Raw genomic sequence first — 26,182 nt, 5'->3', positions numbered from 1 at the left:
AGCAGTGTTACAGACAGATGGGAGATATTTGATCAGTGGCCACAGACCTTTACATGTCCTGAGGGAGCCCAGGAGAAAGACGCCCCACCTCACCCCCCTTCTGTTTGTGTGAAATAAGGCGAATGCGTGTATAGAGCGTGCTGGCCTTTGGATACGTGGGAAGTCAACCGTTGCTAATGCAAAAATCGTCCTCCTTTCTTTCCTTCTACCGCTATTGATGTTTTGCAAAACTAATCGTGTTCAAGTAATTTACAATTTACTGAGAAGTTAAAAATATGCAACTTCAACAACACTGAAAAGGATAAGAACGTCATGTCATCAAAAAGCAACAAAGAGGAAAACAAAATGTATTAATGAGCACATTAATGAAACGCCGATGCATAAATCCACAGCGAGTTGCAAAATTCCCAAATGTGAGTGACAGAATCGATGTTTCTAGTTTTCTGCTTTTTGAATTATTCAAAGAAGACAATGCTTTCTGTAAGTCTATTCATCTGCCACAATTATACTAAACTGACAGCATGTGGAAAGAAGAGAAATTCACAAAAGGTTTTTGATGAATAATTCTGACAACAGTGAACAGAAAAAGTAAAAACTTCAATCAGCAAAGAGGAGAGTATATTCACACAAATTCATAACTGCATCGTGTGCTAAATGCAGGTCAGATGTGACAGTAAGGCATGGATCTGGAAAAAAAAACAAACAAACCCAGAGTGGCTAGCATAAATACAATTCCTGGTCGTTAATTTTTTTTTCTTCACATACAAAAATATGGCATTTAAAACAAAAATCACACATCAAATGTTCAAGCAATTCAACAATGCTACAGTAATCTTGTTCAGGATAAGTGGGCTGTAGGAATAAACAGAAGCATTACATTTTCAGAAATGAGACCTGGTCACATTTGAGTGCTTTTTGCAATCAAGCAACACTGGGATAAAAAACTAAATGACAGTTCACATTTCGTTGCCGTTTCACATTAATGAATCAGACAGAAGCTGGATGCATTGTGGCTCGAAAATCAGTAATATTGAAAAATGGGAAAAATCGAACTCCCCCCAAAATGCCCTAAAACAGAAGTAGTCCAACCTTTTCACGGTCAGTAATATGCACATTTAAAGGGTTCATTATCTTTGTGGATGGATTCAGTGGACGGCACTTTTCCTCAAAATGTATACACTACAACATTACAGAGAACAACATCTGCTCGTAAAAAATAAATATTTTCAAACTAACAGTTGATTTCTGTCTTACAAGACAATGTGGTTTATCCTGAGTTACCGCATTTTACACTTCAATTTAGTAGCCAAGCAAACAAAAAGAAAAAGAATTATGAGCATAAACTAAAAGTTTTTAAGTGCGCTCCTCACTGGGTGTCAGTCAATGAAGTGGTTTTGTATAAAAAGCTATTTTCATGGCAAACCACAAAAATACATACAGGATATGTAGAATTGTGCACACACATAATTTATATTTACTTCCACACACATAAGCAAACACACAAGAAAACTGGAAAACAGCCCTATAATAATAATCTTGCATTGCCTTTTAACTGATCTTCCACGGTAGAAATTGTTTCATTTATGCATCTGTACCAACATTTCAAAACAAAGATACTGAGATTTTGCTGTCACCTCCCCACAGCATTCATCCTGAGGGACGGAGGCACATTCTCTACACTTTAATGGCCTGGGGTGTTTTCATTTTAAGGAGGAGAGACTAAGCAGCCGGCTTCATCAGGACTTGTAGTCTGGGGAATAGAGCCGGTACCTGGGGCTGCTGTTCAGGCTGGTCCCGGGTAACGTGCGGTTGAAAGAATTTGATAATGGTGAGTCTAAACCTGAAGAGAGAAATGTTAAATAAAGAGTGTAAACAAGGCATCAAGAGCCAAATGGCACAACCACTCTGTGTGACACAAACCACAAGTGGAAGAAGTCTGTTAGAAGTTATTAGTAAATAAAAGCAATCTAGAAAACACTACATGGTTTAAATGTCATTTAACCAGCATAATTTGACACGCTAACACATACATCTTATATCAACACTCCAGCTTCCTTCAAGACAAATGAGTCTGTAGAATGATAAATCATTTATGCTTTAGGTTCACATCCAAATGATCTTTATAACATGTTGAGGTGACATCAGTACAACCAGGCTAAGGGGGAGGGAAATACTAACAGCTGATCATGTCCAACTGAAAAGTAATCAATTACTCAACTGGTTAAAAAGCTTTGACTCAAGTTGGAACATATGACACAATTGTGCACCTCTGGAAGAGTTACACTGTAAAATCACTTTAGCTGTTGTTAATCTAACGTGTAGTTGTCTTATACTAAAAAATTTCCAGGGAAAACACTACCTAGGCTACTTTTATGCTTATATTTCACTTATTCTGAGTTACTACTATTGCACTATAGCACTGCTGCTGCCAATGGCACCTCATTTCAATAATTTCACAGTACAAATTAAGACGCATCTCATCAGTGACAGCAGTTCATTGGAAAATTATTTTTTCCTCATATATTGTTAGAAATACCATCATTGCCAATTTTAAATGGACCTCCAGTGTCCATGTTTAGAAAAGCTGATGAAACAAATTTGCAGAGAGAGAGAGTAAGCATCAAATTCTGTGTCAAGCTATCACCCAGAGCCCAAACAATAGTCCACACTTTTTTTTGGTTCTTTAAACATTCACAGAGGTAATTTGTCCCCCAGACTAAGATGCCAACTTCAGATAATGTGGGGAGCTGTGTAAAGCTGCATACTTTGAAGGGGACAGTAGCCAAATTAAAATCCGATATCTTTCTGCTTTTTAGGCACAGTCAGCTTTTTGATCAAGCTGTATATTCTCATGAATGCATGTTCTCATCTATTTACAAATCGCTGTTTGGGTAAAGTCACAGTGACATTGCCCTACCTGAGACTGGTGACGACGGTGTCCTCTGGATGAAAGCAGGATGATAAGTTCGTTCCCTTGGCGTGAACACCGAGTGGAGGACTGCCCGGGGGGATACATTTAAAAACATGAGTGTTTGTTGACCTTTCTATATAAAAACTCTTAGCCACAAAACATAGTATTACAACTTTAGGTGCTTTAAATTATGACCACCACTGATAACTGACTGTCAAGTTAAAGAAGTACTTCACTTTGAAAGAACTTGTACCACTGCAATACACTGATGCATCAGCTTGTGTTTGAAGGATTTAAATTTTTAAAATACAAAACATGTTAATAGCTTTAATGGATGTTCCAGTAACAGTGGAAAAACCTTGCTTGTACACAGTCTGGATAATGAGTACAGTAAGTTTTCTTCAGGCTCTGTGCTTTTAGCATAATTAATTTTGACAAAGAAGTACCACATTAAAAAGATGCAAAGTCTCAACTTTAATTTTGTTTAAGAAGTCAGTATTGAAAGGGTTTCATGTGAGATGCACCCCTCAGGGCACAAACAGTTATTCAAAAGTATTTGGACATTTTCCTAGTTAATGTTTTTTGGGCTGTGGTTTTGTCTCATTCACAGAAGACTCACTTGTGGCTCGAAGTTGATTGATATTTGAGAATTGATGTGACATCCACAGGAAGGACAAATTATTTTAGAGACTGGACTACACCTACGTAATCATGACCAGTTTCCCTGTCAGTGGTCATAGTACAACTTCATGACCATACCCTCAAACTGATGCTGAGCTTCACAAATAGAAAAGCCTAGCTGGTAAAATGATCCTGCATCAAAATGATAGACTGTAGTGTAGAAGAAAAGGGGAAAAGAAAAAAAGGGGGATAAACTCAAAGCATGACACCTCTTCTGTCAGAGAAGGTGGTGCATCCATTATGGTTGCCTTATTGATTTCAAGGCTGACAGAGGCAACAGGACTGTAGAGGTGCACAGGAGCATTCTGTGTGCAGTGATTGAGTCAAATCAAAACTAATTGGTTGCTTCGGCTGTACTTTTGGGATCGCTGAATGATGAAACGTCCTAAGAGCTTTCTAGGCTGAGCACTTGGAATAGCTTTGATTCATCAGTAAATATTAAAACATTCCAATGCGCCTCCACCTAAATGAAGAGCTGACTCCAAGCAGGGTTACCCCCACAACAAGCTGGAGCTGAGGGTGGAGCTAAAGAAACGCATTAAAGTGTAAGTTGAGACAGTCGAGGAGTGCAAAAGATTTTCCACAAAATACTCAATGACATTTTAATTGGCACTCATACCTGTGATGTCTTTTACACGGGTTACACTTCAAACAGCAATTTTTAAACCTATTAAAATGCATATTTTGTAGTATTTTTGTGCATGAGAATGTGCACAGAAATCGATGCCCACACCCCAAAAAAGTAACTGTCCAAATACTTATGGTTTGGTCTGTGAACAGCTGTCGAAAAGTACGACTTTGGTACACTCCAGGTACACAAAAATATTACTTTGATGACAGAAAACAAACTAGAGTGCAGTTCTTTAAAATGTGATCTAACAGGTCCTCCAATCATCTAAGGCTTAGTAATTCCAACAAGAATAAGGCAACCCACCGATTATGATGATAGCTGTACCAGCCAGCAGAGCGAACAAGGTGCAGAACATCATCTGGTAGGAGTTTATGAAGCTGTGGAAGGAGTGGCCCCCCTCCATATAACCAACTGGAGAAGCAGCTGCTGAGAGAGAGGGAGAGAGAGAGAGAGAGAGAGAGGCGTTTGAGATAACAAGCCTATTTGAAATGCTGAAATCACACAACACACTCAACATATTAGCTACGGCAGAAAGGATAATGATGTTGTTACAACACTGGTGATGTCTGATACCTGAATGGAAAGATGGTTACTAAAAATATGCCATGTCAGTGTCCTCATTTCCCACAGATGGCAGGGCTGGTTACGTGGCTGACATTGATTACTCAGCAGTAACCCATTTAAACAGCTAATTACCTCAATACAGAAGGTTTTTTTACATTATGGCCACATTTCTATTTTCTGTTCAATTGAAGGGTAAAAAAACAACAACAAACTGTTAAGCACTGTATGTTGAGATGTGCATTTTCTGTCATTGAACAAAATGGTGATATGTATTGAAAATATAAGATTAAACAATGTGAATCATTTACGACGAACTACGAGTAGCTTCACATTTATAATAATACACTGTGAAACAACCCAGCTACATTTCCTGCAACATTACACATAAAATACACTTAAAGTAAAATGACAAGTTTGGCTTTAGGTTCTGTGGATTCTCATTTGCACTGTTAATATCTGACCTTGAATTGCAGCATTGGGATCAGCTACGTGAATCAAAGTGACTGGGATGACGAGATTCTGGTCGGAGGAAGTGCTGCTTATAGAAATGGAAGCAGAAACTGCTAAATGGGGGTCCACAGCACTGACGGTGTACTTTGAGAAACTGGGGAAGCCATGGTGTACCTCCTTCTCTTGGACAACAATGTTGGGAGAAGTAGACGCCACCTAAAGATACCACAAAGTGATGTATGCTTCTAAACATCATATCTTAAGTTCACTAAAACACGGAGAATTTAATTATAATAGCATTATTTAGCTTTAAAAACATATTGTACCTCCACATTGGACAGGGCTGCAGTAGGGCCATAGACTGTGAGTTCAGCTGATGGGTGTAAGTTTGAGAGCAGCAGCTCAGTCTGGTCTGAGTACAGGCCTGGCTCAATTGGCAGTCTAGCACTGACTTGTACCCCAGAGAAAGTACTGCCCTCCAGGCCTGCCTTCACCAGCAGGTTGGTCATGGATACGCTGAGCACGCGGGTCTGCTGGTCAGTGATGGGCTGCAAGGTCATGGAGCATGTGTAGAAGCCTGAGGCATTGGACACAAGTAAAGGTGATGGTTAGAGATAAATTACTAATGTGTACATTTGGTACAAGACCTGATCATGAATACCACCATGCACGTGAGCCCTGATATAACTTTGGTTACAAAAAAGGTGCCAGGCACATACAAGAAATATGTATTTTTCCCCTTTAACCTCTGAATATCTGAGAAAGTATCACTTCACAATCACATAGTTCTATTAGAAACCCTTTAAAATTCAGCTGAATGGTTACAACCTCATGAACACACTGTGAATCCCATTGTACATAAGCCAGCAACTAGGGAGAAGTCCCAAAATCCCAAACACAATTAGATCAGTGATTTCAGGCAACAGGGCGTCTGCTCGGTTCAATACATCACCCGGACACCTTTTATAGCCCCTGCTAAATTCGTTGTATGGGCAATGCAGGTATTGATTATGCCCTTGTAAACAGTACTTTCCTACCCCTTTTGCACACCATACACATAAAAAATAAATAAATAATAACCCCCCCCTACATAGGTTATGTTTTAAAAGTATCTTTTAATTTAAGGGGGGGGGCTCTCTTACCAATGCTGGGGTCAAAGGTGACGTGTGTTTTAAAGACATCATTAGCAGAGAAATCGACAATGTCGCTGGTAAAGCTGAGATGGCAGTTTACAGATGTTTCTGGCTGCAGCTGTGAAATAGCTTCAATCTGGTTAGAGGAACAGGTTCCTGTATTGTAGGGCACAATAGAACAAGAAATTTGTTATTAAAAAAAATAAAAATAAGACTTCATGAATCTTTACATTTATATAAGGGGGGAAAAATCCAAAAACAACAATAACAGAAAGTTCTGATATTTGGGATGTCTGCTAAAATGGTTTCTCATATAGAGATGATTTACATAGCTTTCATATCTGCACTATAACGTGATTATTGGGTGAAAGAGCTAGCCTGGCTGTGTGAAAGTAATAAATTCCTATAACATTTCTGCTAAAACACACAAATAAACATTTAAACAAAAACAAAAAACTAAATATGAGTTCAATACCAATGAGGTTGGTTCCTCTTTCTTTGGTTGTCAGCAGAACCTTTGTCTCCTTGCCATTCCTGACTGGTGTAGCCTGTGCCATAGCTGCTGTCCGTGTAGGAGTTTCCACTACTACCTACAGAGGCATAGAGAAAGACACAACAGCTAAAGGAAAATCCAAGGAAGCTATAAGTGTGTACATGGAATAATCACACTGAAATTTGCATTCACTAGTAACCGTTTACATCAATCAAATCAAACTGTCGGGGAAGCAAACTAATTAAAACACAGCTGAGTGCTGAATATAACATTCCACCCACTTGTTTCAAAGACTTTCTCACACTGATAAAAACCCCCCATCTTAATTCAGTTCCTTTTAAAATGCATGTGAGCTCTTTTCTGTTTAAGATAAATAGTCAACATAAAAACATTTTAACTGCTCTAAAAGCAAATATTCATTAAAAATTGTGGTCACATTCAGGGGGAAGGAGCATGATTTAAAGAACAGCAACATCCAGAGAGCCAATTAATACTTTCCACGCACCGTGTACAAGAATCCTAACAACAGCATTTCATGCGCACACATTATGCATAAATTAAGTGTTGTGGAAGTGATGATGGATATGCAATCCACTTGTTTTTAATTTTTGTTATGATACATGTCTAGAGGATTCCTGCAATATTCTGCACTAGTAGAGGAACAAAGGTATAAAGAGCAGAGAAAGATCAAAATGGTACTGCATGCATAATTAGAATTCTGTTTATTAGTGCACATTCATTAAAGCCATGGCTAAACAACATACCAAGCTGCACTATCAGTAACATACCTCTCTGTATGTTTTCAAAATACCAGGTATCTCATAGTACACAGTAGCTGTCCCAGAGTCTCTAGCTACAGCGGCTCCAGTTTTGGGGTCCACCTGAAGAACACCATCTGCAGTGGAGCTCCAAGTGCCATGAGCACCTACAGAGAAGGCAAAGATAATATTGTGCTTTTAAAATATGTACAGTACACTTAAATTCACGTAAATTGGTACTCCTTTAGTTATTTTTTTGACATAAAAAGTACTTTGTCCTTATGGAAAGTCAATGAAAAGCAATGGAAGAATCACATCAGAAAACATAAGAAATACTTATCTAGACCGTAAACTTGTGCCAAATTTAACAGACATTTTATTAACTTTCACAATGTTTTGTTGTGCTTTTTATTTATTTTTTTATTTTATGACAGCATTTGTGACATTTTAACGTGTAAATCTCTTACCACTGGGATTGGTTAACTGGATATGGAAGCAGACCACATCTCCCACCATCAGTTTGTTGGCATCATCCATATGAATAGCATGTCCCACTGGAATTGGAACATAGTCTGCCACACCCATGTTTTCGCTGTCCCAAACTGCAAGGAGTGTGAGTCCTACATTAACAGTTCTCACTGTGAGGGTGTGATTACCAGGCCCAACCCCAACCTGCACAAGGTCATCCCTAAAGAAAAGAACATAGGAACAGATTTAATTATGATTATCATTCGTACATGTTTCTGTGAAAGTCCTAATTTTTCAGGGTGTTTCAAATCAAGCAAGTTAGAAAAAAGGTTGGCCAAAACAGCTCCAGCCTTAGACATCAGTAAAAGAAGCTCTTAGGGGAATTTTATCACAGGCCAACAATCAAAAATGTGATACTTTCCCACTAAAATCATCTGTCAGCACCTGGAGAAAACCATAATAGAATAAATTTATTGTATTGACAGGCGAGGGAGTCCCTCATTGGAAAAAGTGCAACACTGCTCTGTTCAACACACACATTTACCTCGCTCAGTCAGGTGGAAACAACTCGTTCTGAAACTGGGGTTAAAGGAATACCTCTCTAAATTAATCAAATTAACTCCTCATACAGGCTATCACTAGATGATGTTGTGACCTCAACTGCTCTGGTTGGATTGTACAGAAAATGAATGTACAACAGTATGAGTCAAGAGGAGTAGTAGAGTAGTATCGTGCATCTCAGCAGTGGTGAAGAATAAAACAAAAATAATGTTAGTATTAAAGATATACGGCGATGAGCCAAACATTATGACCAACACTGGCTAATAAGCTGTTGTTCCTTCACCTGCAGTCAAAGTAACTCTATACTGCTGAGGCGTGGACTCTAAGTGACCTTTAAAAGTGCCCTTTCACAATAAGACCATAGTTTTCCAAGTTGTGAGCGGACCACATCTCCAGCACACTGTTCATGGTTTGTCCAATCTTAGACCAGCAGACAGTGCTGACCCAGAGCACTATGCAAGTCTTGCCTCAAATCACCTGAGTGGCCAATATTTTTTGTCACACAGATGAGTCATGTGTGGAATGAAAGACAAAAAACTCCAGGTCAAATATTATATCTTATTATAATACGCAAATTCTCTGTTCATGTGTTTGTCTCTTTTTCAATTCCTACTACACAATCATAAGTTGTATAATATATATTTTTTTTTAATTTCATCACAACAACATCTCATTTCCACAAAACTTCAGTTATGCATGATATGTGACGCCATCAGGTTGCCTGGCAACCATTTAGCAACGAGCTACAATGACCTCGTTTTCTTGCTTTATGCGCCTTCAAAACCTTATGAAAGCATCCTGTTGTTTTCACAGCAGTAACATCTCATTTATATACACAAAAGCCGAATTATACAGGATATATTAAACCATCATGTTCCTACCACCTAGCAATGGGATGCAAAGGCCCATTTATTGCATTTATGCACCTACAACACCTTATAAAAGCATCACATTTTCATTTCATGGCCGACAGCATGAACAGGCCAATCGATACCATATGTACTAGTAAATACATAGACATATAAATTATACTATATATATAAAAAAAATTATAAAAACACTTAAGAATCTAAATAGAGAACACTGATGGATAACATGCTACCTGAAATAAATTTGATAATGGCTAGGAAGGCTGTGGGTTGACATGACTTGGTTTGCTGTATTTGAAATAACTGTAGACATTAGCTCATGTGAGGCTGGGCGAAGATGCACAAAATGAGTACTCAAAGTGAGGCCATGCTTTTTTCCACTCTATAAATAGGGCCCAGAACAGAAGGATAATAGCTTTTCAAGCTTGGGGTATTACACTAACAGAAAAATAAATCTCCCTCTTTTTCTTTGTCTAGAGGTCATGCTTCAATCTGAGAATCATACAGCCTGAAGCTTAATGAGAATTGCTAATGAATCTATAGGTTGCTTAGTCTCTCACCTGTTTGTGGTAAATGTAAGGTGGGAGTTGGAGCTCTGTAGTGCTTCTCCAGTGCTGGCATGAAAGTGGACAGTAAAGGTGAGTACAGTTCCCAGGGGGAAAGCCTTCAGGTTCTCTTTGGTGTTTGTGTGGAGCACCGGACTGGTACTGAAGCGCAAATAGGACACAGGCACCACCTGAAGAATAACATTAGTGTCGCAATCAGTAACTGCAGCAAGATGTCAGCTGTCACTTCAAAGGCCTGTGCTGTTGCTAATAGTTACAGAGTGGCTATAACGATTCCAGTACGGGCCAATTCTCAGTGGGCAGAGAAGAAAAAAAGAGAAAGGCTCAGTCCGACATACGACAGGCAGTTACTACTGATAATATATTTTTTTAGAAAGATTCAATAAAGAAAACTGGCAATAGAAACCCTCTCCTGTATTCATACTGGGTTCTAATGAAAACAAAAAGCTAGGATTTTAAATAAGAAAAATAAAAGGTGAAAAGAAAGTTGTCTTTTTGTTTTTTTAAATACAAGCCATACCACACAAAAATAGCAGATTAAAAAATGTCTATCACTCCTAGTGCTATGCATTTTTGTCACTTATGTTTTAAATTTTATTATTACACAAACATAACAAAAGTAAACACAATATTCAGTTTTTAAATGATGATTTCTCTGATTAAGAGAGAAAGGTTATCCAAACCTACCGCATCCTGTGTGAAACAGTAATTGCCCCTCTTGTTAAATCATGAATTAACTGTGATTAACCAGATTTTTTGGAAAGCTTCAGTTTCACCAAACACACTCAGGCCTGATTACTGACAGAACAAGAGATTGAATCAAGAGAACACTTAAATAGAACCTGTCTGATAAAGTGAAGCAGGTTAAAAGACCTCAAAAAGCAACACATCGTGCGACGACCTAACAAAACACCTGAGAAATAAAAGTCACTGTCATCTCTCTGTCTGGAAAGTGTTACAAAGCCATTTCTATGGCTTTGGGACTCAAGTAAAACACAGTGAGAGTCATTACACACGAATGGAGAAAACTTTGAACAGCGATGAAGCTTCCCAGGTGTGGCCGAGCAACCAAAATTACTCCAAGAGTGCAGGAACGACTCATCCAGGAGGTCATAAAAGACGCCAGAACAGTATTAAAGAACTGCAGGCTTCACATGTCTCATTTAAGGTTCATGAGTTCATGATATAACAAGAAGAAAGAGAATGGGCAAAAATGGCATCCATGGAAGAGTTCAATGAGAAAACCACTGCTGACCAAAGAACATGAAGGTTCGCCTTACATTTACCAAAAAACATCTTGATGATCCCCAAGACTTTTGGGAGAATATTCTGTGGACTGATGACTAAACTTTTTGGAAGGTCTGCGTCCCATTACGTCTGGCATAAAAGTAACAGCGTTTTAGAAAAGGAATATCATACAAACAGTAAAATATGGTGATGGTACTGTGATGGTCTGGGGCTTTAGTGCTGCTTCACGCCCTGCAAGACTTGCTGTGGTAAATGGAACCATGAATTCTGCTGTCTACCAAAACATCCTGAAGGATAATGTCCAACCATGTGTCAGTGACGTCAAGCTGAAGGGCTCTTGGGTTCTGAATCACTTAAGAAAAACAAAATGAAGACTTTGGAGTGGCCTAGTCAAAGTTTTGACTGGAATCTGATTGAGATGCTGTAGCATGGGAGGGTTTTCGCAATTCATGTACGAAAACCCACCAATGCAGCTGAATTACAGCAATTCTGCCAAAATTCCATCCATTCTGTGCCGCTTATCCTTTTCAGGGTGTGGCGGGGCTGGAGCCTATCCCAGCTGTCTTCGGGCGAGATTTGCCAAAATTCATCCACAAAAACCTCATTGCCAGATATTGCAAATGCTTGATTGCAGTTGTTGCTGGCCCAATCAGTTATTAGGTTAAGGGGCAATCACTTTCACACTGGGCCATATAGGTATGGAGTTTTTTACCGTTACAAATAACACTGTCATTTAGAAACTGTGTTTACTTGTGTTATGTTTGAGCCAAAAGCATTAGATCTTTATATTGTTGTGCTTTTTAAGCTGCTTAATTTGTTTAATCAAGGTTTCAGCAGTCAGACTGCACACCGTTTTTGGCAGGAGGTCAGAAGATGTGTTTTATAGTCAATATCCACATGATATCATGTTTAAACCATGAATCTCAAACAATTTTCACATTGTAGCTCTTAAACTGACCTTCACAGCAAGGATGAGAGTTTGATTGACACCAAAGGTCTCTTGTGAGGTAACCAGCAAAGAAGAGATGCCAGTGAGAGAGCCAGAGAAGAGGAAGCCCTTATCGTCTACTTGAGCAATAACAACCTGGTCGGGACCATCTAACATTCGATAGGAGAGAGCACCCAAACCATCCCTATTGGACAAGAAAAAACAAAATCACATCATTCATTCAAACAGTATACATATTTTTATTACATGCTATAAAATACTGAAGAGCTGTTTTTCACGTGTATATGGAACAGAAAAAAAACACCCCACTGTGCAGGTGATTCCTACTCACCTGTTAGTCTGGAGTTTCAGAGCAGAGTTCGGAGCCATCAGTAACTCCCCAGCCTCTACTTTGGGATTAAGCATGTGCAGCTTGTCATAGACCTTGATCAAAGCAAAATGTTGAAACTCCAATTATGCGAGAGCCTTAATCATTCTTTGATGTTTCTGCACTAGTGACATGTCATAGTTTAATACAATTTGAAGTTGGATGCACTGCGCTCCCAATAATCTGCAGTGTTATCACTTCAAAGTTAACAGCTTCAGATTTTTATTAAAACTCAGCAATTTCAATGCTCTGCTGCCTTAAATGCCAGCTTTCCCCATTATGGAGAAGCAGCAGGGGACACAGTCAAGATATGCAAAGCACTCCATAAAAGGGGTATTTATAAAATATCTGAATAGGATGTATTTATGGTACTTTGTGTTTCCCTTCCCATTGTTTACAGATGTCTATAAAAAATGAGCTATAGCCATGGTGCTGTACCTGAATCTGGATCTCGTCACTGAGCTCCTGCAGGTTGTTCACAAGCTGCTGAGCTGTGTGGTCAGAAACTTTGAGTACCACCTTCAGCCCTGTCCGCCCTCTCGTTCTTCCAGTCACCCTCATGCCAAAGTTGTGCTCTGACTGAAGCTCCACATTAGCCTAGATAAGACAAGGACCATTATGAGCATGGCAAAAATAGAAGCAGCAAATCAAATAAAAAGGCAACAGCGATGAGGAAGCAGGGGAAAAGCAGAGACAAAGCAGACGCTAGTTTTAAAAACCATAGTGAAATGGATGGACACCAGGTCTGAAGTAAATCTAATAAAAAGGATCAATGGGAAATGAGAGACAAAAATAGAAGCTGCTTATGATATCAAATACAAGAATGAAAATCCTCAATGCTGGGTACCTCAATGTGTCTTGGCTGGACATCCAGGATGTCTCTCTTAGTAGTGGACCAGTGGAAGGTAAAACCAGGTAGCACACTGCCAAATGAGAAGGGTGTTTGACTGTTGGTCAAACCCATCACATATACAGGCATCTAGAAAAGGAAAGAAGATTTAGAAATACAAAAAAATAAAATTGCGCTGTTCAGTTATTGGTTTCAATTTTGAGTCTAAAATTGCTATTTGGACTCTAAACAGCAAAGAATCGATTTTGAGTCCGTTGTACTGATTCAAGTATAAAACGTTCACACCTGTGCTCCCGTCTCCATTCTTGTAATAGGTGCTCTGATTCGAATGGCAGTCAAAACCACAACTTCGACTTCTACTTGATCCTGAGGAAACAAAATAGTTTCGTCTGTCTTATGTGCAAAACCCACCCAAGCATTACACTTTTAAATACCACAGATATACATTTACCTGTGACACAACAACTAGCTTCCCGGTTTCTGCGTCAACAGCTTGGACCAGTCCAGTAACAGAAACATTTCCAACAGCAATACCTCTGACATGGCCCATGGGATTAACAGAAGCTACTTCCTCATTAGAAATGGAGAACAGGATATTGGACTGAGGCTGAGGACCACCTTCAGATGTGATCTGTAAACAAGCAGGATTGAAAAAAGAAGGAGTAATTTAAATTTAAAGAGTAATCTTGACTAATTGCTCCACAGTGTAGTGGTTTACACATTTACCAACAAGCAAAAAACCTGGTCCTGGGAAGAAACACAAAAAACATGGAGAGGTACCCATTGTGAATCAGGGAATAGCTAAAAGTTGATTTTTTTCTAGGGCTCTTAACTAAACTGAATTAACTCATGTGTGCTGCCAGTGCAGCGTAGACCTATTGTGCTCATATCCAAGTCTATTTTTTATTTCTTCTTACTAATCTACTGAAGACGATCGGCTTGATTCATGGTTTGAAATAATCCTAATTTTGATACACTGGGACTTTGTGTAAACCCCACAGCCCATCCACATGAAAAAAGTCATTGTAGTTCTGTTCCCTCTTCTTTTAACCCAACTTTCTTCTGACTGGTTGTCCTGTCTACTGCACGAGGGGGGTGGGGGGGTACACTCACAGTCAAAGCTATGTGCCACAGATGAGCACATCAGGGATACCTGCTCTCACTGACAGAGTTTTTTTTCCTTTTCCTTTCATTCTCTCTCAACTGAGCATTTGGCTCAGTTATTGCACACACAGTTGACCACCATCTTCTACTGTAACAGTACACATTAAATATTTTCTAATTAGAGTGTGAAATGAAGCAAATGACGTATTAGACGTACCTGCATCATTGCTCCAACTAACAGGGTCATCTTCCTTGGGATTAGCTTGAAAGGTGGAAACACCTACAATAAGAAGAAGAAAAAAAATGTTTTTTTTTTTCCCCTGTATAAAATGTGCCGCTAATAGAAGACCCAAAATAGACTACAAAAAACTCCACAAAATTATACCTCTATTTGCTGGGGCGCTGAAGCAATTTTTCTCCCATTTTTATCCACAACAACAGCTGATACAGTGGTCTGACCGATGGCAACACCTTTCACCAAGAAAACAGCAGTATCGCTTTCTGTGGACTCCACTAATGGTCTGCAGAGGAGACATTCAGAAACAAAAAAATAAAGCCTTAGATGCCCTTTCACTCTAATGGTAAAACACATTTTCTATTACTTACTTCAGAGAGACTATTGCAGAAGCTGCCTTGAGTTTAAGATTCATGAATTGGAAATAGCTGGCAGGGAATGGCTTCCTATTATCATCCAAGACTCTGACATAAGCTCTCACAGATTTGCCAATCTCCACCTGTAAGAGATGAAAAGCATCCATTAGCAGCAAAATAATTCTGGTTCACAGGAAGGGAAAACCTAATGATGAGTGTTAAAGACAAGCTGACTTTCAGTGGAATTTGAAAGGGAAGTGCTCAAAGACAATAACCATATTTAGTGCTTATAAGTCACTGAAGCATTGCAGGGATGTGTGATACTGAGAGATTTTTATAGTCAAGTAGTGCTTAGACCCCTCCAGGATGAAGGGCTGAGGCAGGACACTGACCTTGTCAACCACTCTTACATAAACCTCCAGGATGTCAGAAACATGTACAGTTGCTTTGGCGGGTGCTGGAAAAGCCAGGCAAAGGTCATGAACCATCACCTTAACCATGCCTGGAAGGATGGGAGAGACCTGGGCAAACAGCAAATGAAACAATTACATTTCAATACACTTTTCTGAAATTCTACATTTCGTAACGTGTGCAGTCCACTATAGATATTCCCTCAAAGACACAGTTAAGGTGTTCCTTCTTACCTGAGCGGTGCCCTGAGCCTCCTGGAATACCACATTCACCATCCCTTTAATGCTGGTATTGACAAAAAAGTGCCCTGAACCCTCTCGCAGAGCCAGATTCACCTACAAAACAAAACTGGAGTGAGCAGTCTGCAGTGAAAATTAATCACAAAAATGATTCAGAAGACCATCTGTGTTCACAGTTGTTTTTCTGACAGGCAACTGGCCTTGCATGTTACATAAAAGGGGACAGATAACCACCTCTTTAAAATCCTCTAACACAGGTCACCAACAGTTATTTAACCCCCTACACCTACTTAACCCTGCTCCCATGTCACACATGATTAAGAGGGGAATGCTTACTGAGTAAACGGGGCAAAGGGTACACATTACTACTACGTGTGGCGATAAGCACCATCTGAATAATTCAGCAGTTACCTGAGGGAGTAAATCACATTTCTGCCCTGCTGAGGTGAAATGGTGAAAAGATCAAATCACATCCCTCATGATAAACATTAAATATACATTTTGGTAAAACAAGCCATGAGAAGTCAGTGAGAGTGTTGATGTCCAGACTTAGGGGGGTAAAAAGTAAATGTACTGATGTGTCTGTCCACTGGAACAGTAATCCCATAACTTACTCGCACATCCGGGTGGTTGTATATGGTCACTGTGTCAGGAGAAATTTTCACATCTTCAACCAGCAGAAGCTCCAGAGTGGCTGAGACAGGAGTCATGGGGTCGTACTTAGGAGGACAGAGGCAGAAGAAGAGGAAGACAAGTTCAAATATGATGACTGAGGTTATTAAATGTATGATGTAAATATACAACAACAAAATTAAAGCTTTCCACACATTCATTATATGCAAAAATATATTTTTCCTCTCCTGTACAGAAACTGAGTCACAGATGTATTTAACAGGACAACATGGCTGTTTAAAAAAAACAACTCAGCTGATGAAGTCCTGATCACTAGAAAAGTGTTTACAAAACAAAACGTAAACTCACTGAGATGAATCTCTTTTGCAAAAGAGACCTTATTACAAAAACAATCCATATATCTTGAATAATACTTTAGTTAACCACTTCTACTTTTTAAGAGGAAGCGAGAAGCTGTTTTGCATGACTTGCTAGCGGAGCAACTATTTTGACTTACTGGACTGGGGACTTTGGCTGCAGCCAGGTGTGAAACCTGGTAACCGAGAGCTGTTGCTGTGATGGCAGCAATGCCCGTTTGCTGGTGGACAAGAACTTCCTGCCGTCCTATCACAGATCATAAAAAGAAGTAAAAAGTAAATACATGAAATCAATGCATTTTTCATTTTGCAACTTATGAATAATATCGTAGATAAAAACAAAAACAATCTATTCCTGGCGATACTTAAACTGATAACTGACCATTCCATTCAAATGCCCTGAGATTACATTTTTCTCCTGTTTTTATTTCATAAATTTAAAGTTCAAATGATATAAAATGATATGATCTTTTACCGTGAAGTTTCATCTGTTTGTTGCCCTCCCTGAGCAACTGAAGCTTCATTGGCATAGTAGGTTCAATACTGGCCAGCGATACCTTTGTGGATTCCCACAGCATGCTCAGAGAGCTAAAGTTGTCAAACTTCCTCCCTTGATGATCAAAAGCAGCCAAATCCAAAACAGGGTTGCGGTAATTTGAAACAGGCACCTAGAAGATCATTGTTTATATGATGAATGTGCTTTTCAAACAGTTTAATTCCATTACACAAAAACAAAACACCAAGATCTTGGACTTCTTTTTGTTAACAAATATAATTAGCTATTTTCCAGTGCCCCTTCATACAGATCAAATTTCAGAAGATCATATTAAAAGAAATAAACAAATCATAAACTTGACATTTCTTCAGCTAGTGTTAAAAATCAATGGATAAATAAATAAATGAAAGAAGTAGCAGTATAAAAATCAATCTACACATCTAAACACAGCAAAGGAGTCTATTAAAAAGTGACCACATGCATACCACTTGTTTATTCTGCTGCAGCAGCGGACAGGTCAGGTCTAGCTGTGGGCTCGTATACACGGGCACCAGAGTAAGGCGGGATGGAGGAGCACAAACGAACTTGACGACTGCTGGCTCTACAGCGGGATAAGGATTGGTCACACTGGCTTTGTTCCCCACCATCACCTCCAGAACCTGGAAATAACATTTAAATTCAGTTGAAAGATAAACAGCTGTACTTTTACAATGGTTGTAAGCCATCAAAGTAATTTATTAAGGACACCCTTGAGTTATGCTAATCGCAATGGCAATAGAACGAATAAGATTTATGATTTTAGCTAGGACTTCAAACCACGATATTCATTTTAGAAACACACAATATTTTAGTTAGCGTTGGGAATGGTAAATACAAGATATACAATTACACTTAAGGTCCTACCTGCTCTCCCAGGGCTCTGCAGGTTGCCCTGACCAAACGCTGATTATAGTTGTGAGACAAGGGACTAATCAGGGTAAGACTCAGGCTGGCCTCATCTTCAGCACTCAAGTTGCAGAAAAACTTTGAGGGCTCTAAGACCCAAGGCCGCGGCCCACCCTCAAACAGCATGTCTTTTGATGATCCCAGTGTCACCACAGCAACAGATACAGGGTCAATCGCCTGCCAGAATAACATTCAACTGTTAAGACGAACTTGGCTATGGAAATGTTAATACAAGGTATTACACAGCAGAGAAATAAAACTGGGTCAAACTTTAGCTGCTAGGGCAAAACAAGCGAAGAAACTCCACAAACATGTCTGCAGTATTTTGAAAAACACAAATCAGTGCCATGTGAGGCATTAAACAACGCCGTATGCTACTGACAGCTCGATTGTAATGTGCACAAAAAACGACAGCTACTGTATCTGTTGTTCACAAAAACGACTAAATATTTTAGCAGAGAAAATGTGACATGTCAAACTGTTGCATCCAGTCACTGTACTGCGATAGTTGTCAGTTTTATTCCTTTGTCTTACAGTGCTTGTTGTTGTTGTTTTAAATACACAACAAAAAACAAACAAAAAAAAAAAAACAAAAAAAAACACAAACACCTGTGTCCCCTGTGTATAACACAATACTAAAATTCCCAAAGAAAACCAATGAGAAGAAAAATATAATACTCGCCGATCGTTGCATTTCTGTAGGGTTAGTCTGCATTCACTAATCTGCATGAATGTGCTTCAGTGAATCTGTTTTCTTATAAGATCCATGCTTATTGGCAGTTTACTGCAATTTTCTTTTCTTCTTTCACCTCAAAGTCCAGCTTAATATATTATTTATTTATTTACTACAAGGTACTTAGCAACTGAAATAGCAGCTCAGCCACACTTTATGTATGGTATCATTTATTAAAGGAAGATGGGTGTGTCTTTGTTTGCTTGCACAACCCAAAGTGCCACAAACAGAATCCAATTCAGTAGAAAACACTGAGATATATTAGTATTTGTGTATTTCAGTGTATCTCACACATACACGCACTCACACAAAAAAGAACATAACTAAAAATGTCCCAAAAATGAAATCAGTAATTGGACATGAATCCTGGAAGCCTTAAGAAAAATATATTATGTACAAATGCCTCATCCATCGTGATGAGCCAAGTCCTGAAAAGGACAAGACCTTTAGACTCACTCTGAGAGGAAGATAAGCAGCAATGGTGATCTTGGCACTGAGATGAACATTGCCGTGAGTGTAGCTGACACTAAGCACGGTATACCCAGGAGCCAAAGCTTTGGCTCTCACTCCACTGCAGTGGTCCTGGCCTGCAGCTAGCCTCCCTGTGAATCAGGAAAAATGGGGTTGGAGAAAGTCATAGTACATGATAATCTGATATGACAATTTATTAAAAAAAAAAATGTCACACTCTACAAGGTTTAATTATACATTCGTTTAATTGTAAGTAAAACAATTCCATAACGGAAAACTAAAGATTTTGGAAAGATGTAGAATATAATAAATACTGTGATGAAATCTAAAATGTTTTCTTCTCATTCTAGTGTTTGTTTCTACTTGAAATCAACAATGGGTGGCACCAGTAGACCCCCCCTGCAGTTATTGGCCCCATTCCTCCTCCACCCCCCCCAAAAAAGCAGGCAATGTGGGCCCCACATTGGATTGACACTAAACATAATGATCAATCGCTCACTCGGCAGAATGAGCCTCATTTGTTTAGTAGCCAATACCAATTGTCTATCTAAAAGGACAGTGAATTAAAACCACACTATGCATTACTATTAAACCAGCTCATACTGCTTTACTTTTTTTTTTTTTTTTTAAATTTACTGCCTCTTCACAGTCCAGTCGAGGCAGACTAACAGGACTCACCGTCTAGTATTTCAAAGATGCCATAGTTCTCCTGTTCAACCACCAGGTCAAAATGGGAACAGTCACTTAACATGACCCGCTCTTTTTCCCCCTCTTCAAGCAGACCAAAAATCCTGAGAGGCAGATCCAGTATGAGGCCCAACCTGGCTTCTACTGGGCAAGGAGCAAAGTCCATTGCTACAGGCTCAACAACATACACCTGGAAGAAAGCATGATCCAAAACACGGTGAAGAGTGTTACTGAAAAGTGATTAATGTACTTTTGCCCTTAACCTCCTAAGACCCAAACTCTTTCATGGCATGCATTTTTATTTTCTCTTTGCTATTTGGGCTGATTGGGACCTGATGAATGTAAAAACAAAGAATTTTCTTTTTACCTGATATACACTTACAATTGCCACTGTTCTATCAAATTTAAAACGAAAGTCCATTTAGTATTGTGCTCTACACAACCCAAAATATGATGTCCACATATGTGGACGCCAGGTCCTATGAGGTTAAAGTTGGAAGAATCAATGACATCTCATACAATGAGATATAAATATCTCATTTAAAATCGGTGTTGTGTTTACTTACCTTCATTTGGCCAAAGTGTAGTGGGTTACGTAGATCATGAGCATAAATTACACTGACGCCTATGTCACTAACTGTGGTCATCACCCCTTTCACAGTCACTGTGGCAACAGCTGCATTTGAGGAAGTCCAGCTGAAATTTCCACTACCTCCTGTTGCCTGAAAAGCACCAAAGAACAGGTGTTTTTTGTTTGTTTTTTTTTAAATAAAAATGACGCCAAATTTTTGGATCTGACAGTTTGACTTGGTGGTAACATAAAGCTTGATCTATGGTGTTTCACAGAATATGAAGGAATGCAAATGCTAAAGCAATTTATACAGGATGTTAAGTTTAAATTGCCTGACCCATAACAGAAGTCACTTAAATAAGGAATGATTACCTTTATTGTGTACTGATAAGCTCCAACTTTGGGCTGCCATGGAAATGTGAGAATACTGGGACTAAGAACTATGGGGTTATAGATTTCCACATCCTGTTCATTGTGGACTGGGTTGGCGAGAGGATGGACATTTCCACTCTGAAAGAGAACAGATAGCACAGGAAATGATCGAGCCCTCTCGACTGAAGCGGAAGAAAGTGTCAGTAGGTTGTAGCAATAATAATAAATCCAGGGTCAAAGCTGCATCTAAACTTACTTTATCCACGACAGCTTTTAAGGTTGCATCAATAAGTGTCAGGCCTTCCTTGAGTGCTCTGACATGGTGATATGATCCATTCAAAGAAGACTCCAGGATTTCAAAATACTCCGAAGGGAAAGTAGTGTTAATACGGACATTCTGCAAAATAAAAAAAATAAGCCACACACAGATTTATAAAATACTGCCTACATATTGATTTTTATCTGCAGCTAGTACACTGCAAATGATTTAATGGAAGCACTTACATCAGATAGGTAAATTTTGTTGCTAGATTTGTCAAATACTTCAATGTGGATATCATACACTCTTCCAGTTTCAAGAATCCAACTATCTCCTGGGTGAATTTTAAAACCTAAACAAATTGCAGACAAAATATTGGTCAACTTAATATAAAACACACAACTTTGTTTTTTAATTAGACTTTCAGTGAAGAAAAAGAAACAGACCTAAATAGCCTGGTTCAACAACATATAGGGTGCTATTGGGTAGGCGAGACACTCCTTGCATCCGAAGGCCTGAGAAGATACTGTTAAGGAAAATTAAAATGATAGACTCCTCTTAATAAAGAAAAAAAAAAAAGAACTTAATCATTTCAGTTAATTGACAAATAACAGAATACACATGTTGTAGTAAACATTAGATTAAACAGTACTATGCAAAAGTCTTGAGGTACCACTCAGTTCTTTATATTATGCTTCAAAAGAGTCAGACTTTCTTGTAATTGTTTTTCCAGGTGATCTTGAGCAATGGTTCTCCAGGCTTCCTGAAGATCTTTTCTTTGGACATTTTTGTGAAGTCCCTTAACATGGATTCAAGGATAAAAAAAGGAACCCAACTCAATGGATGAAGCAATGTTGTGTCTACACAGACAGTTTAGCAAAGAAACCAATTTTATAATACATCTATGTGCACTTTGCTACCAATTTGATGGCATTTGTTCAGTTTAATGCATGAAAAATTCCAAAAATAACACACACTCCAAAATCCACTGTAACAGGTATGGTGCCTACATTTCAGCCAGTGATGTTTGAGATCTTGTCAAATTTGATGGACAAATGAACACAGAAAAGTGCCATCAGATTTTGATCCACCATCTGGAAAGTGTGCGACAGGCCAGCGGTCCCCAACCCCTGGGCCTCGGACCGGTACCGGTCCGTGAGTCGTTTGGTACCGGGCCGCGAGAGTTGAGGCTCAGGTGTGAAATGTATGGTTTTCAGGGTTTTTAGCGTTATTTTGTTATCGTTTTTATCGTTAACTCGGTTTTCCTGGGTCTTTCCACGTGTGTTATGAATAAATCTTCTTTTTTTCGATACCGGTACTAGTTTTATTTTGTTGTATTTATCCGCGACACCTTAAAGGCCGGTCCGTGAAAATATTGTCGGGCATAAACCGGTCCGTGGCGCAAAAAAGGTTGGGGACCGCTGCGATAGGCAGTGGCTTTATTTTTCAACTTGACAATGATCACAAACACACTGCCAATGCAGTAAAAGCATACTGAAACAGAAATAGCACACAATGGAACACTATTAGTCATGGATTGGCCTCCTCAGAGCTTAGACTTCAACATTATTGAAGCAGAGTGGGATCATCTTTACAGAATACAAAAGAAAAGTCAGCCAACATCCAAAGAAGAGCTTTGCGTGTCCTTCAAGAAGCCTAGAGAACTATTGATTTAACTACTTAAATTACAAGAACACTTGCCAAAGAGATTCAGGCTGGGTTGAAGAACAGAGTTGATCATACTAAATATTGATCTTCAAGCTCACTAGAATAATACCAACTTTATTTTTGTTTTATATACTGCATTTCCATTTATGTTTGTACATGTTTAATCATTCCGTTCATAATCGATTTTCCTAGTAAAATATCAACAAATGAAAGGTGCTCAAGACTTTTGCACAGCACTAGACCAGAACAGTAACTGCTCAATAGAGGTGCAATAGGTCAGAAGGATACTCTTATGATCCAGCACCACATTGATGTGTCCCAACTGAACTGCTGTAACAGTGGAGGTTCTTGGATCCAGACTGGCCACAGCAACATCTGGGTTTCCATTAGTACCAACAACACTGTTCTGAAGGTGCAGCTCATACTGATCACAAGGCATAGAGAGCTCTAGACAAACAAAGAGAAATTAGCTGAAAGGTTGGCATTTATGTACCGTGCAGAGCTGCTCCTCTCATCTGTGACATCAATGACTCGACTACATTTTAACTTCATATATTAGCTACACTCATGCAAACTCATGTAGTACTACTGAATGTCTTTGTATACAGCTTCAGGAAATGTACATCAAGTTAAGTAAACATTGAATGAAGAACTTCACTCCTCATTAAACAGAGTCAGACCTGTTATCGTTCCCTGTCTTATCTTCAAGACTCTGTATCTGATCGAAGTTCCGGCCAGCAAGTAGATATCGTGTGCGGGGCTCAGCAGGATGTTCTCTAAGATCAGCAGCCTCACCTCTGCAGCACCCACATCCTGTGGCATGGATACCATGGTTACACAACACAACACAGCTTCAGCTTCCCGCCTTTTCAAACCAGATCAAACGGACTGCAGTTTTATAAATGCTGATATGAATTCAAACTACAAGTTCCCAACAGCCATTTTCGCAGATTTTCTATACTGCCAAAAATAATTTTCCTTTGTTACATATGGACTTAATTGGACATTTATTCAGAATAAAAGTGTGTCAGATGAAAACAAAATGCCATCTTAACAAAAAAAAAAACAAAAATGTTGACAAGACAGAAACACAATTTAACTGTCACAGCAGCCTTGACATCCTAAAGTACTGCTGTTATGTAATATTTTGCTATTTTTAGATGTCTTCGTCTCCAAACTAAGTTATTACTCAAAATGGGCCAAATTTTACCAGAACTCGGACTTCTTTTTACCGTCCAATAATAAATACATAAATAAATAAACAAACAATATCATTATAACAATAAAAGGGAAATATTTCAACTCTCTACTGGTGACAACAGCAAATAAAATGTCCTTTGCACCATCTTACCTTATAAAGAGGTTCTTGTATTTTTGCCTTCAGCTTTGCATGTCCTGTTTTCAGTCCTGATACTAAAATAATATCACCCTGTTTCCCAACACGTTCCATTTCAGATATGTATCCAGGAGGGGTGTATGTGGACTCTGAGAATTTAAGTACCCTTGAACACAGAAAAGAAATCAGAAATACATTACTCAAGTCAGTGTAGTTACATTTTTGGCGCAGCACAGAATGGACCACCAATACCAAATCAAGAGATTAATACCATAAGAAGTGTTTAATCTTTACTATCAAACAACTATTAAACAGCAGAACATACGTACTTCTTCAATACCCCTCTATCCATAGCTGCTATAGTTTACATATGAGGCTACACTGTAAGCTGTAATCCTTCTGTATTATATTTAACCTCGAGATAAATGGGTTTTTACGGGACAAAAAATATAAAATTAAAATACCGCACAGGGAAATCCAACAGGATTGTTCAATAAGCTGTTTAAGATTACACTAGCAGTCAGTTTGCTAGATAACTTTTTTATTTTTAGTTTACCATCAGAGTTTAAATAAATCATGTAGTTCAAGACAGCCTTAAAGTAATAACACACGCAAACCTACCGTAATGAATTGTAAGAGTCAGAGAATCCATTCACATCTACATCTTTCACTAAGGTCCAGTCAAACACTAGACCTGCAAGGGTGCTGAAGGTGTTTCCTGAAATAAAGCAAAATATTTATTTAAGTCACCAAATAAAACATGGCTGTGTGAGACTTGGTGAGAATTATCTGCAATGAAATCCCAACTTGTGGTTTAAGGCCAAAGTCATTAGTGGCTGCATCTAATTTTTTTTCCTTCTTCTTTTAGCTGTTGCCTTTAGGGGTTGCCACAGTTGATCATCTGCCTACATCTCACCCTGTCCCTAGCACCCTCTCCTTTGACACCAACCCTCTGCATTTCCTCCTCCTCTGCATCCATGAATCTTCTTTGTGGTCCATGTCTTTTCCTTTTGCCTGGCATCGCCATGTATAACATCCGTTTTTCAATATATCCTCTATCTATTTAAATAAAACTTAAAACTGAAACTGATCCCTCCCTTGAACACGGTCCAAGCCGTCTTAGCCTTAGCCTCGCTATCATTGTCTCCAAACTACTACTAATCAATTGTCTGTCTTTAATAAGCAGTTGAAATAGGTGAAAGAAAACCAAAAATAAACCTCATTACAAGATGCATACAGACCCTTTAGATTCCTTAGATGGCGTATACTTCAAAAATAAATAAATGTAAAAAACAAAACCAAAAATTGCATAACACCCATAACACCAGACCCTCGAGCCACCATCAGAAAGAATCAGGCTGTAGCTACAGCTCATTAAACTAAGTGTGCCAGGCCTAAATGGAACCAGTCGAACAGAACAAAAAGCCACCTCACAGCAGCAGCCTGAGGGGGAAAGAAAACACTACCTTGAGCCAGCTCACTCATTACTCTGAACACTCAGAGCACAACATAAACATTGTGGACTCCTTACAGCTCAAGAACTGAGTGATAATACAATATGAGGAACTATTTACCTTATCAATAACACCAATAGGCTAAAATTAGAATAGCACTCTCCAATAAGAAGCCATTTTAATGTCACCTTCAGAGTCCAGTGCATGAATCCTGAGTGCCAGTGGTGAATCCTCAAGATGTAGCTCTCTGGTGGTGGACACTATCTGGATTTCACTGATGATGTCGACAATAGCATCGCAACGCAGCACCTGTCCTGTAACTGCAAACAGAAGACAAGACTATTAAGTACCTAGGGA

General features: G+C 38.9%; 1 protein-coding gene across 2 annotated transcripts in view; it reads right to left on the bottom strand.

The window, feature by feature from the left end:
- Positions 1 to 578: 578 nt before the first annotated feature.
- nup210 (nucleoporin 210) overlaps positions 579 to 26,182 on the bottom strand; it is a 28,323-nt gene continuing 2,719 nt past the window's right edge. Inside the window, exons 3-40 of one of the 2 annotated variants that reach the window (XM_084917410.1) lie at positions 26,014 to 26,145; positions 24,993 to 25,089; positions 24,387 to 24,537; positions 23,716 to 23,848; positions 23,324 to 23,482; positions 21,814 to 21,882; positions 21,613 to 21,719; positions 21,365 to 21,505; positions 21,109 to 21,246; positions 20,732 to 20,887; positions 20,157 to 20,355; positions 19,464 to 19,609; positions 18,233 to 18,451; positions 17,815 to 17,988; positions 17,309 to 17,501; positions 16,974 to 17,080; positions 16,459 to 16,563; positions 15,839 to 15,940; positions 15,587 to 15,715; positions 15,210 to 15,337; positions 14,989 to 15,124; positions 14,821 to 14,883; positions 13,951 to 14,130; positions 13,785 to 13,865; positions 13,497 to 13,628; positions 13,088 to 13,246; positions 12,614 to 12,705; positions 12,292 to 12,466; positions 10,080 to 10,255; positions 8,089 to 8,309; positions 7,652 to 7,788; positions 6,846 to 6,960; positions 6,380 to 6,526; positions 5,564 to 5,814; positions 5,249 to 5,453; positions 4,527 to 4,649; positions 2,918 to 2,998; positions 579 to 1,840 (exon numbers count right to left, since the gene is read on the bottom strand). In XM_084917410.1, the coding sequence (XP_084773536.1) occupies positions 1,737 to 1,840; positions 2,918 to 2,998; positions 4,527 to 4,649; positions 5,249 to 5,453; positions 5,564 to 5,814; positions 6,380 to 6,526; positions 6,846 to 6,960; positions 7,652 to 7,788; positions 8,089 to 8,309; positions 10,080 to 10,255; positions 12,292 to 12,466; positions 12,614 to 12,705; positions 13,088 to 13,246; positions 13,497 to 13,628; positions 13,785 to 13,865; positions 13,951 to 14,130; positions 14,821 to 14,883; positions 14,989 to 15,124; positions 15,210 to 15,337; positions 15,587 to 15,715; positions 15,839 to 15,940; positions 16,459 to 16,563; positions 16,974 to 17,080; positions 17,309 to 17,501; positions 17,815 to 17,988; positions 18,233 to 18,451; positions 19,464 to 19,609; positions 20,157 to 20,355; positions 20,732 to 20,887; positions 21,109 to 21,246; positions 21,365 to 21,505; positions 21,613 to 21,719; positions 21,814 to 21,882; positions 23,324 to 23,482; positions 23,716 to 23,848; positions 24,387 to 24,537; positions 24,993 to 25,089; positions 26,014 to 26,145 (5,363 nt within the window). In that variant the 3' untranslated portion in view covers positions 579 to 1,736. The remainder of the gene's footprint in view (positions 1,841 to 2,917; positions 2,999 to 4,526; positions 4,650 to 5,248; positions 5,454 to 5,563; positions 5,815 to 6,379; positions 6,527 to 6,845; positions 6,961 to 7,651; positions 7,789 to 8,088; positions 8,310 to 10,079; positions 10,256 to 12,291; positions 12,467 to 12,613; positions 12,706 to 13,087; positions 13,247 to 13,496; positions 13,629 to 13,784; positions 13,866 to 13,950; positions 14,131 to 14,820; positions 14,884 to 14,988; positions 15,125 to 15,209; positions 15,338 to 15,586; positions 15,716 to 15,838; positions 15,941 to 16,458; positions 16,564 to 16,973; positions 17,081 to 17,308; positions 17,502 to 17,814; positions 17,989 to 18,232; positions 18,452 to 19,463; positions 19,610 to 20,156; positions 20,356 to 20,731; positions 20,888 to 21,108; positions 21,247 to 21,364; positions 21,506 to 21,612; positions 21,720 to 21,813; positions 21,883 to 23,323; positions 23,483 to 23,715; positions 23,849 to 24,386; positions 24,538 to 24,992; positions 25,090 to 26,013; positions 26,146 to 26,182) is intronic. The other variant, XM_084917412.1, reaches the window with a different exon arrangement.

Source organism: Perissodus microlepis, chromosome 20, assembly GCF_051167445.1.
Source record: "Perissodus microlepis isolate ML-2025 ecotype Zambia chromosome 20, ASM5116744v1, whole genome shotgun sequence".
Lineage (NCBI taxonomy): Eukaryota > Metazoa > Chordata > Actinopteri > Cichliformes > Cichlidae > Perissodus > Perissodus microlepis.
Note: the sequence above shows the minus strand (reverse complement) of the source record. Positions and strands in the feature narration are given on the sequence as shown.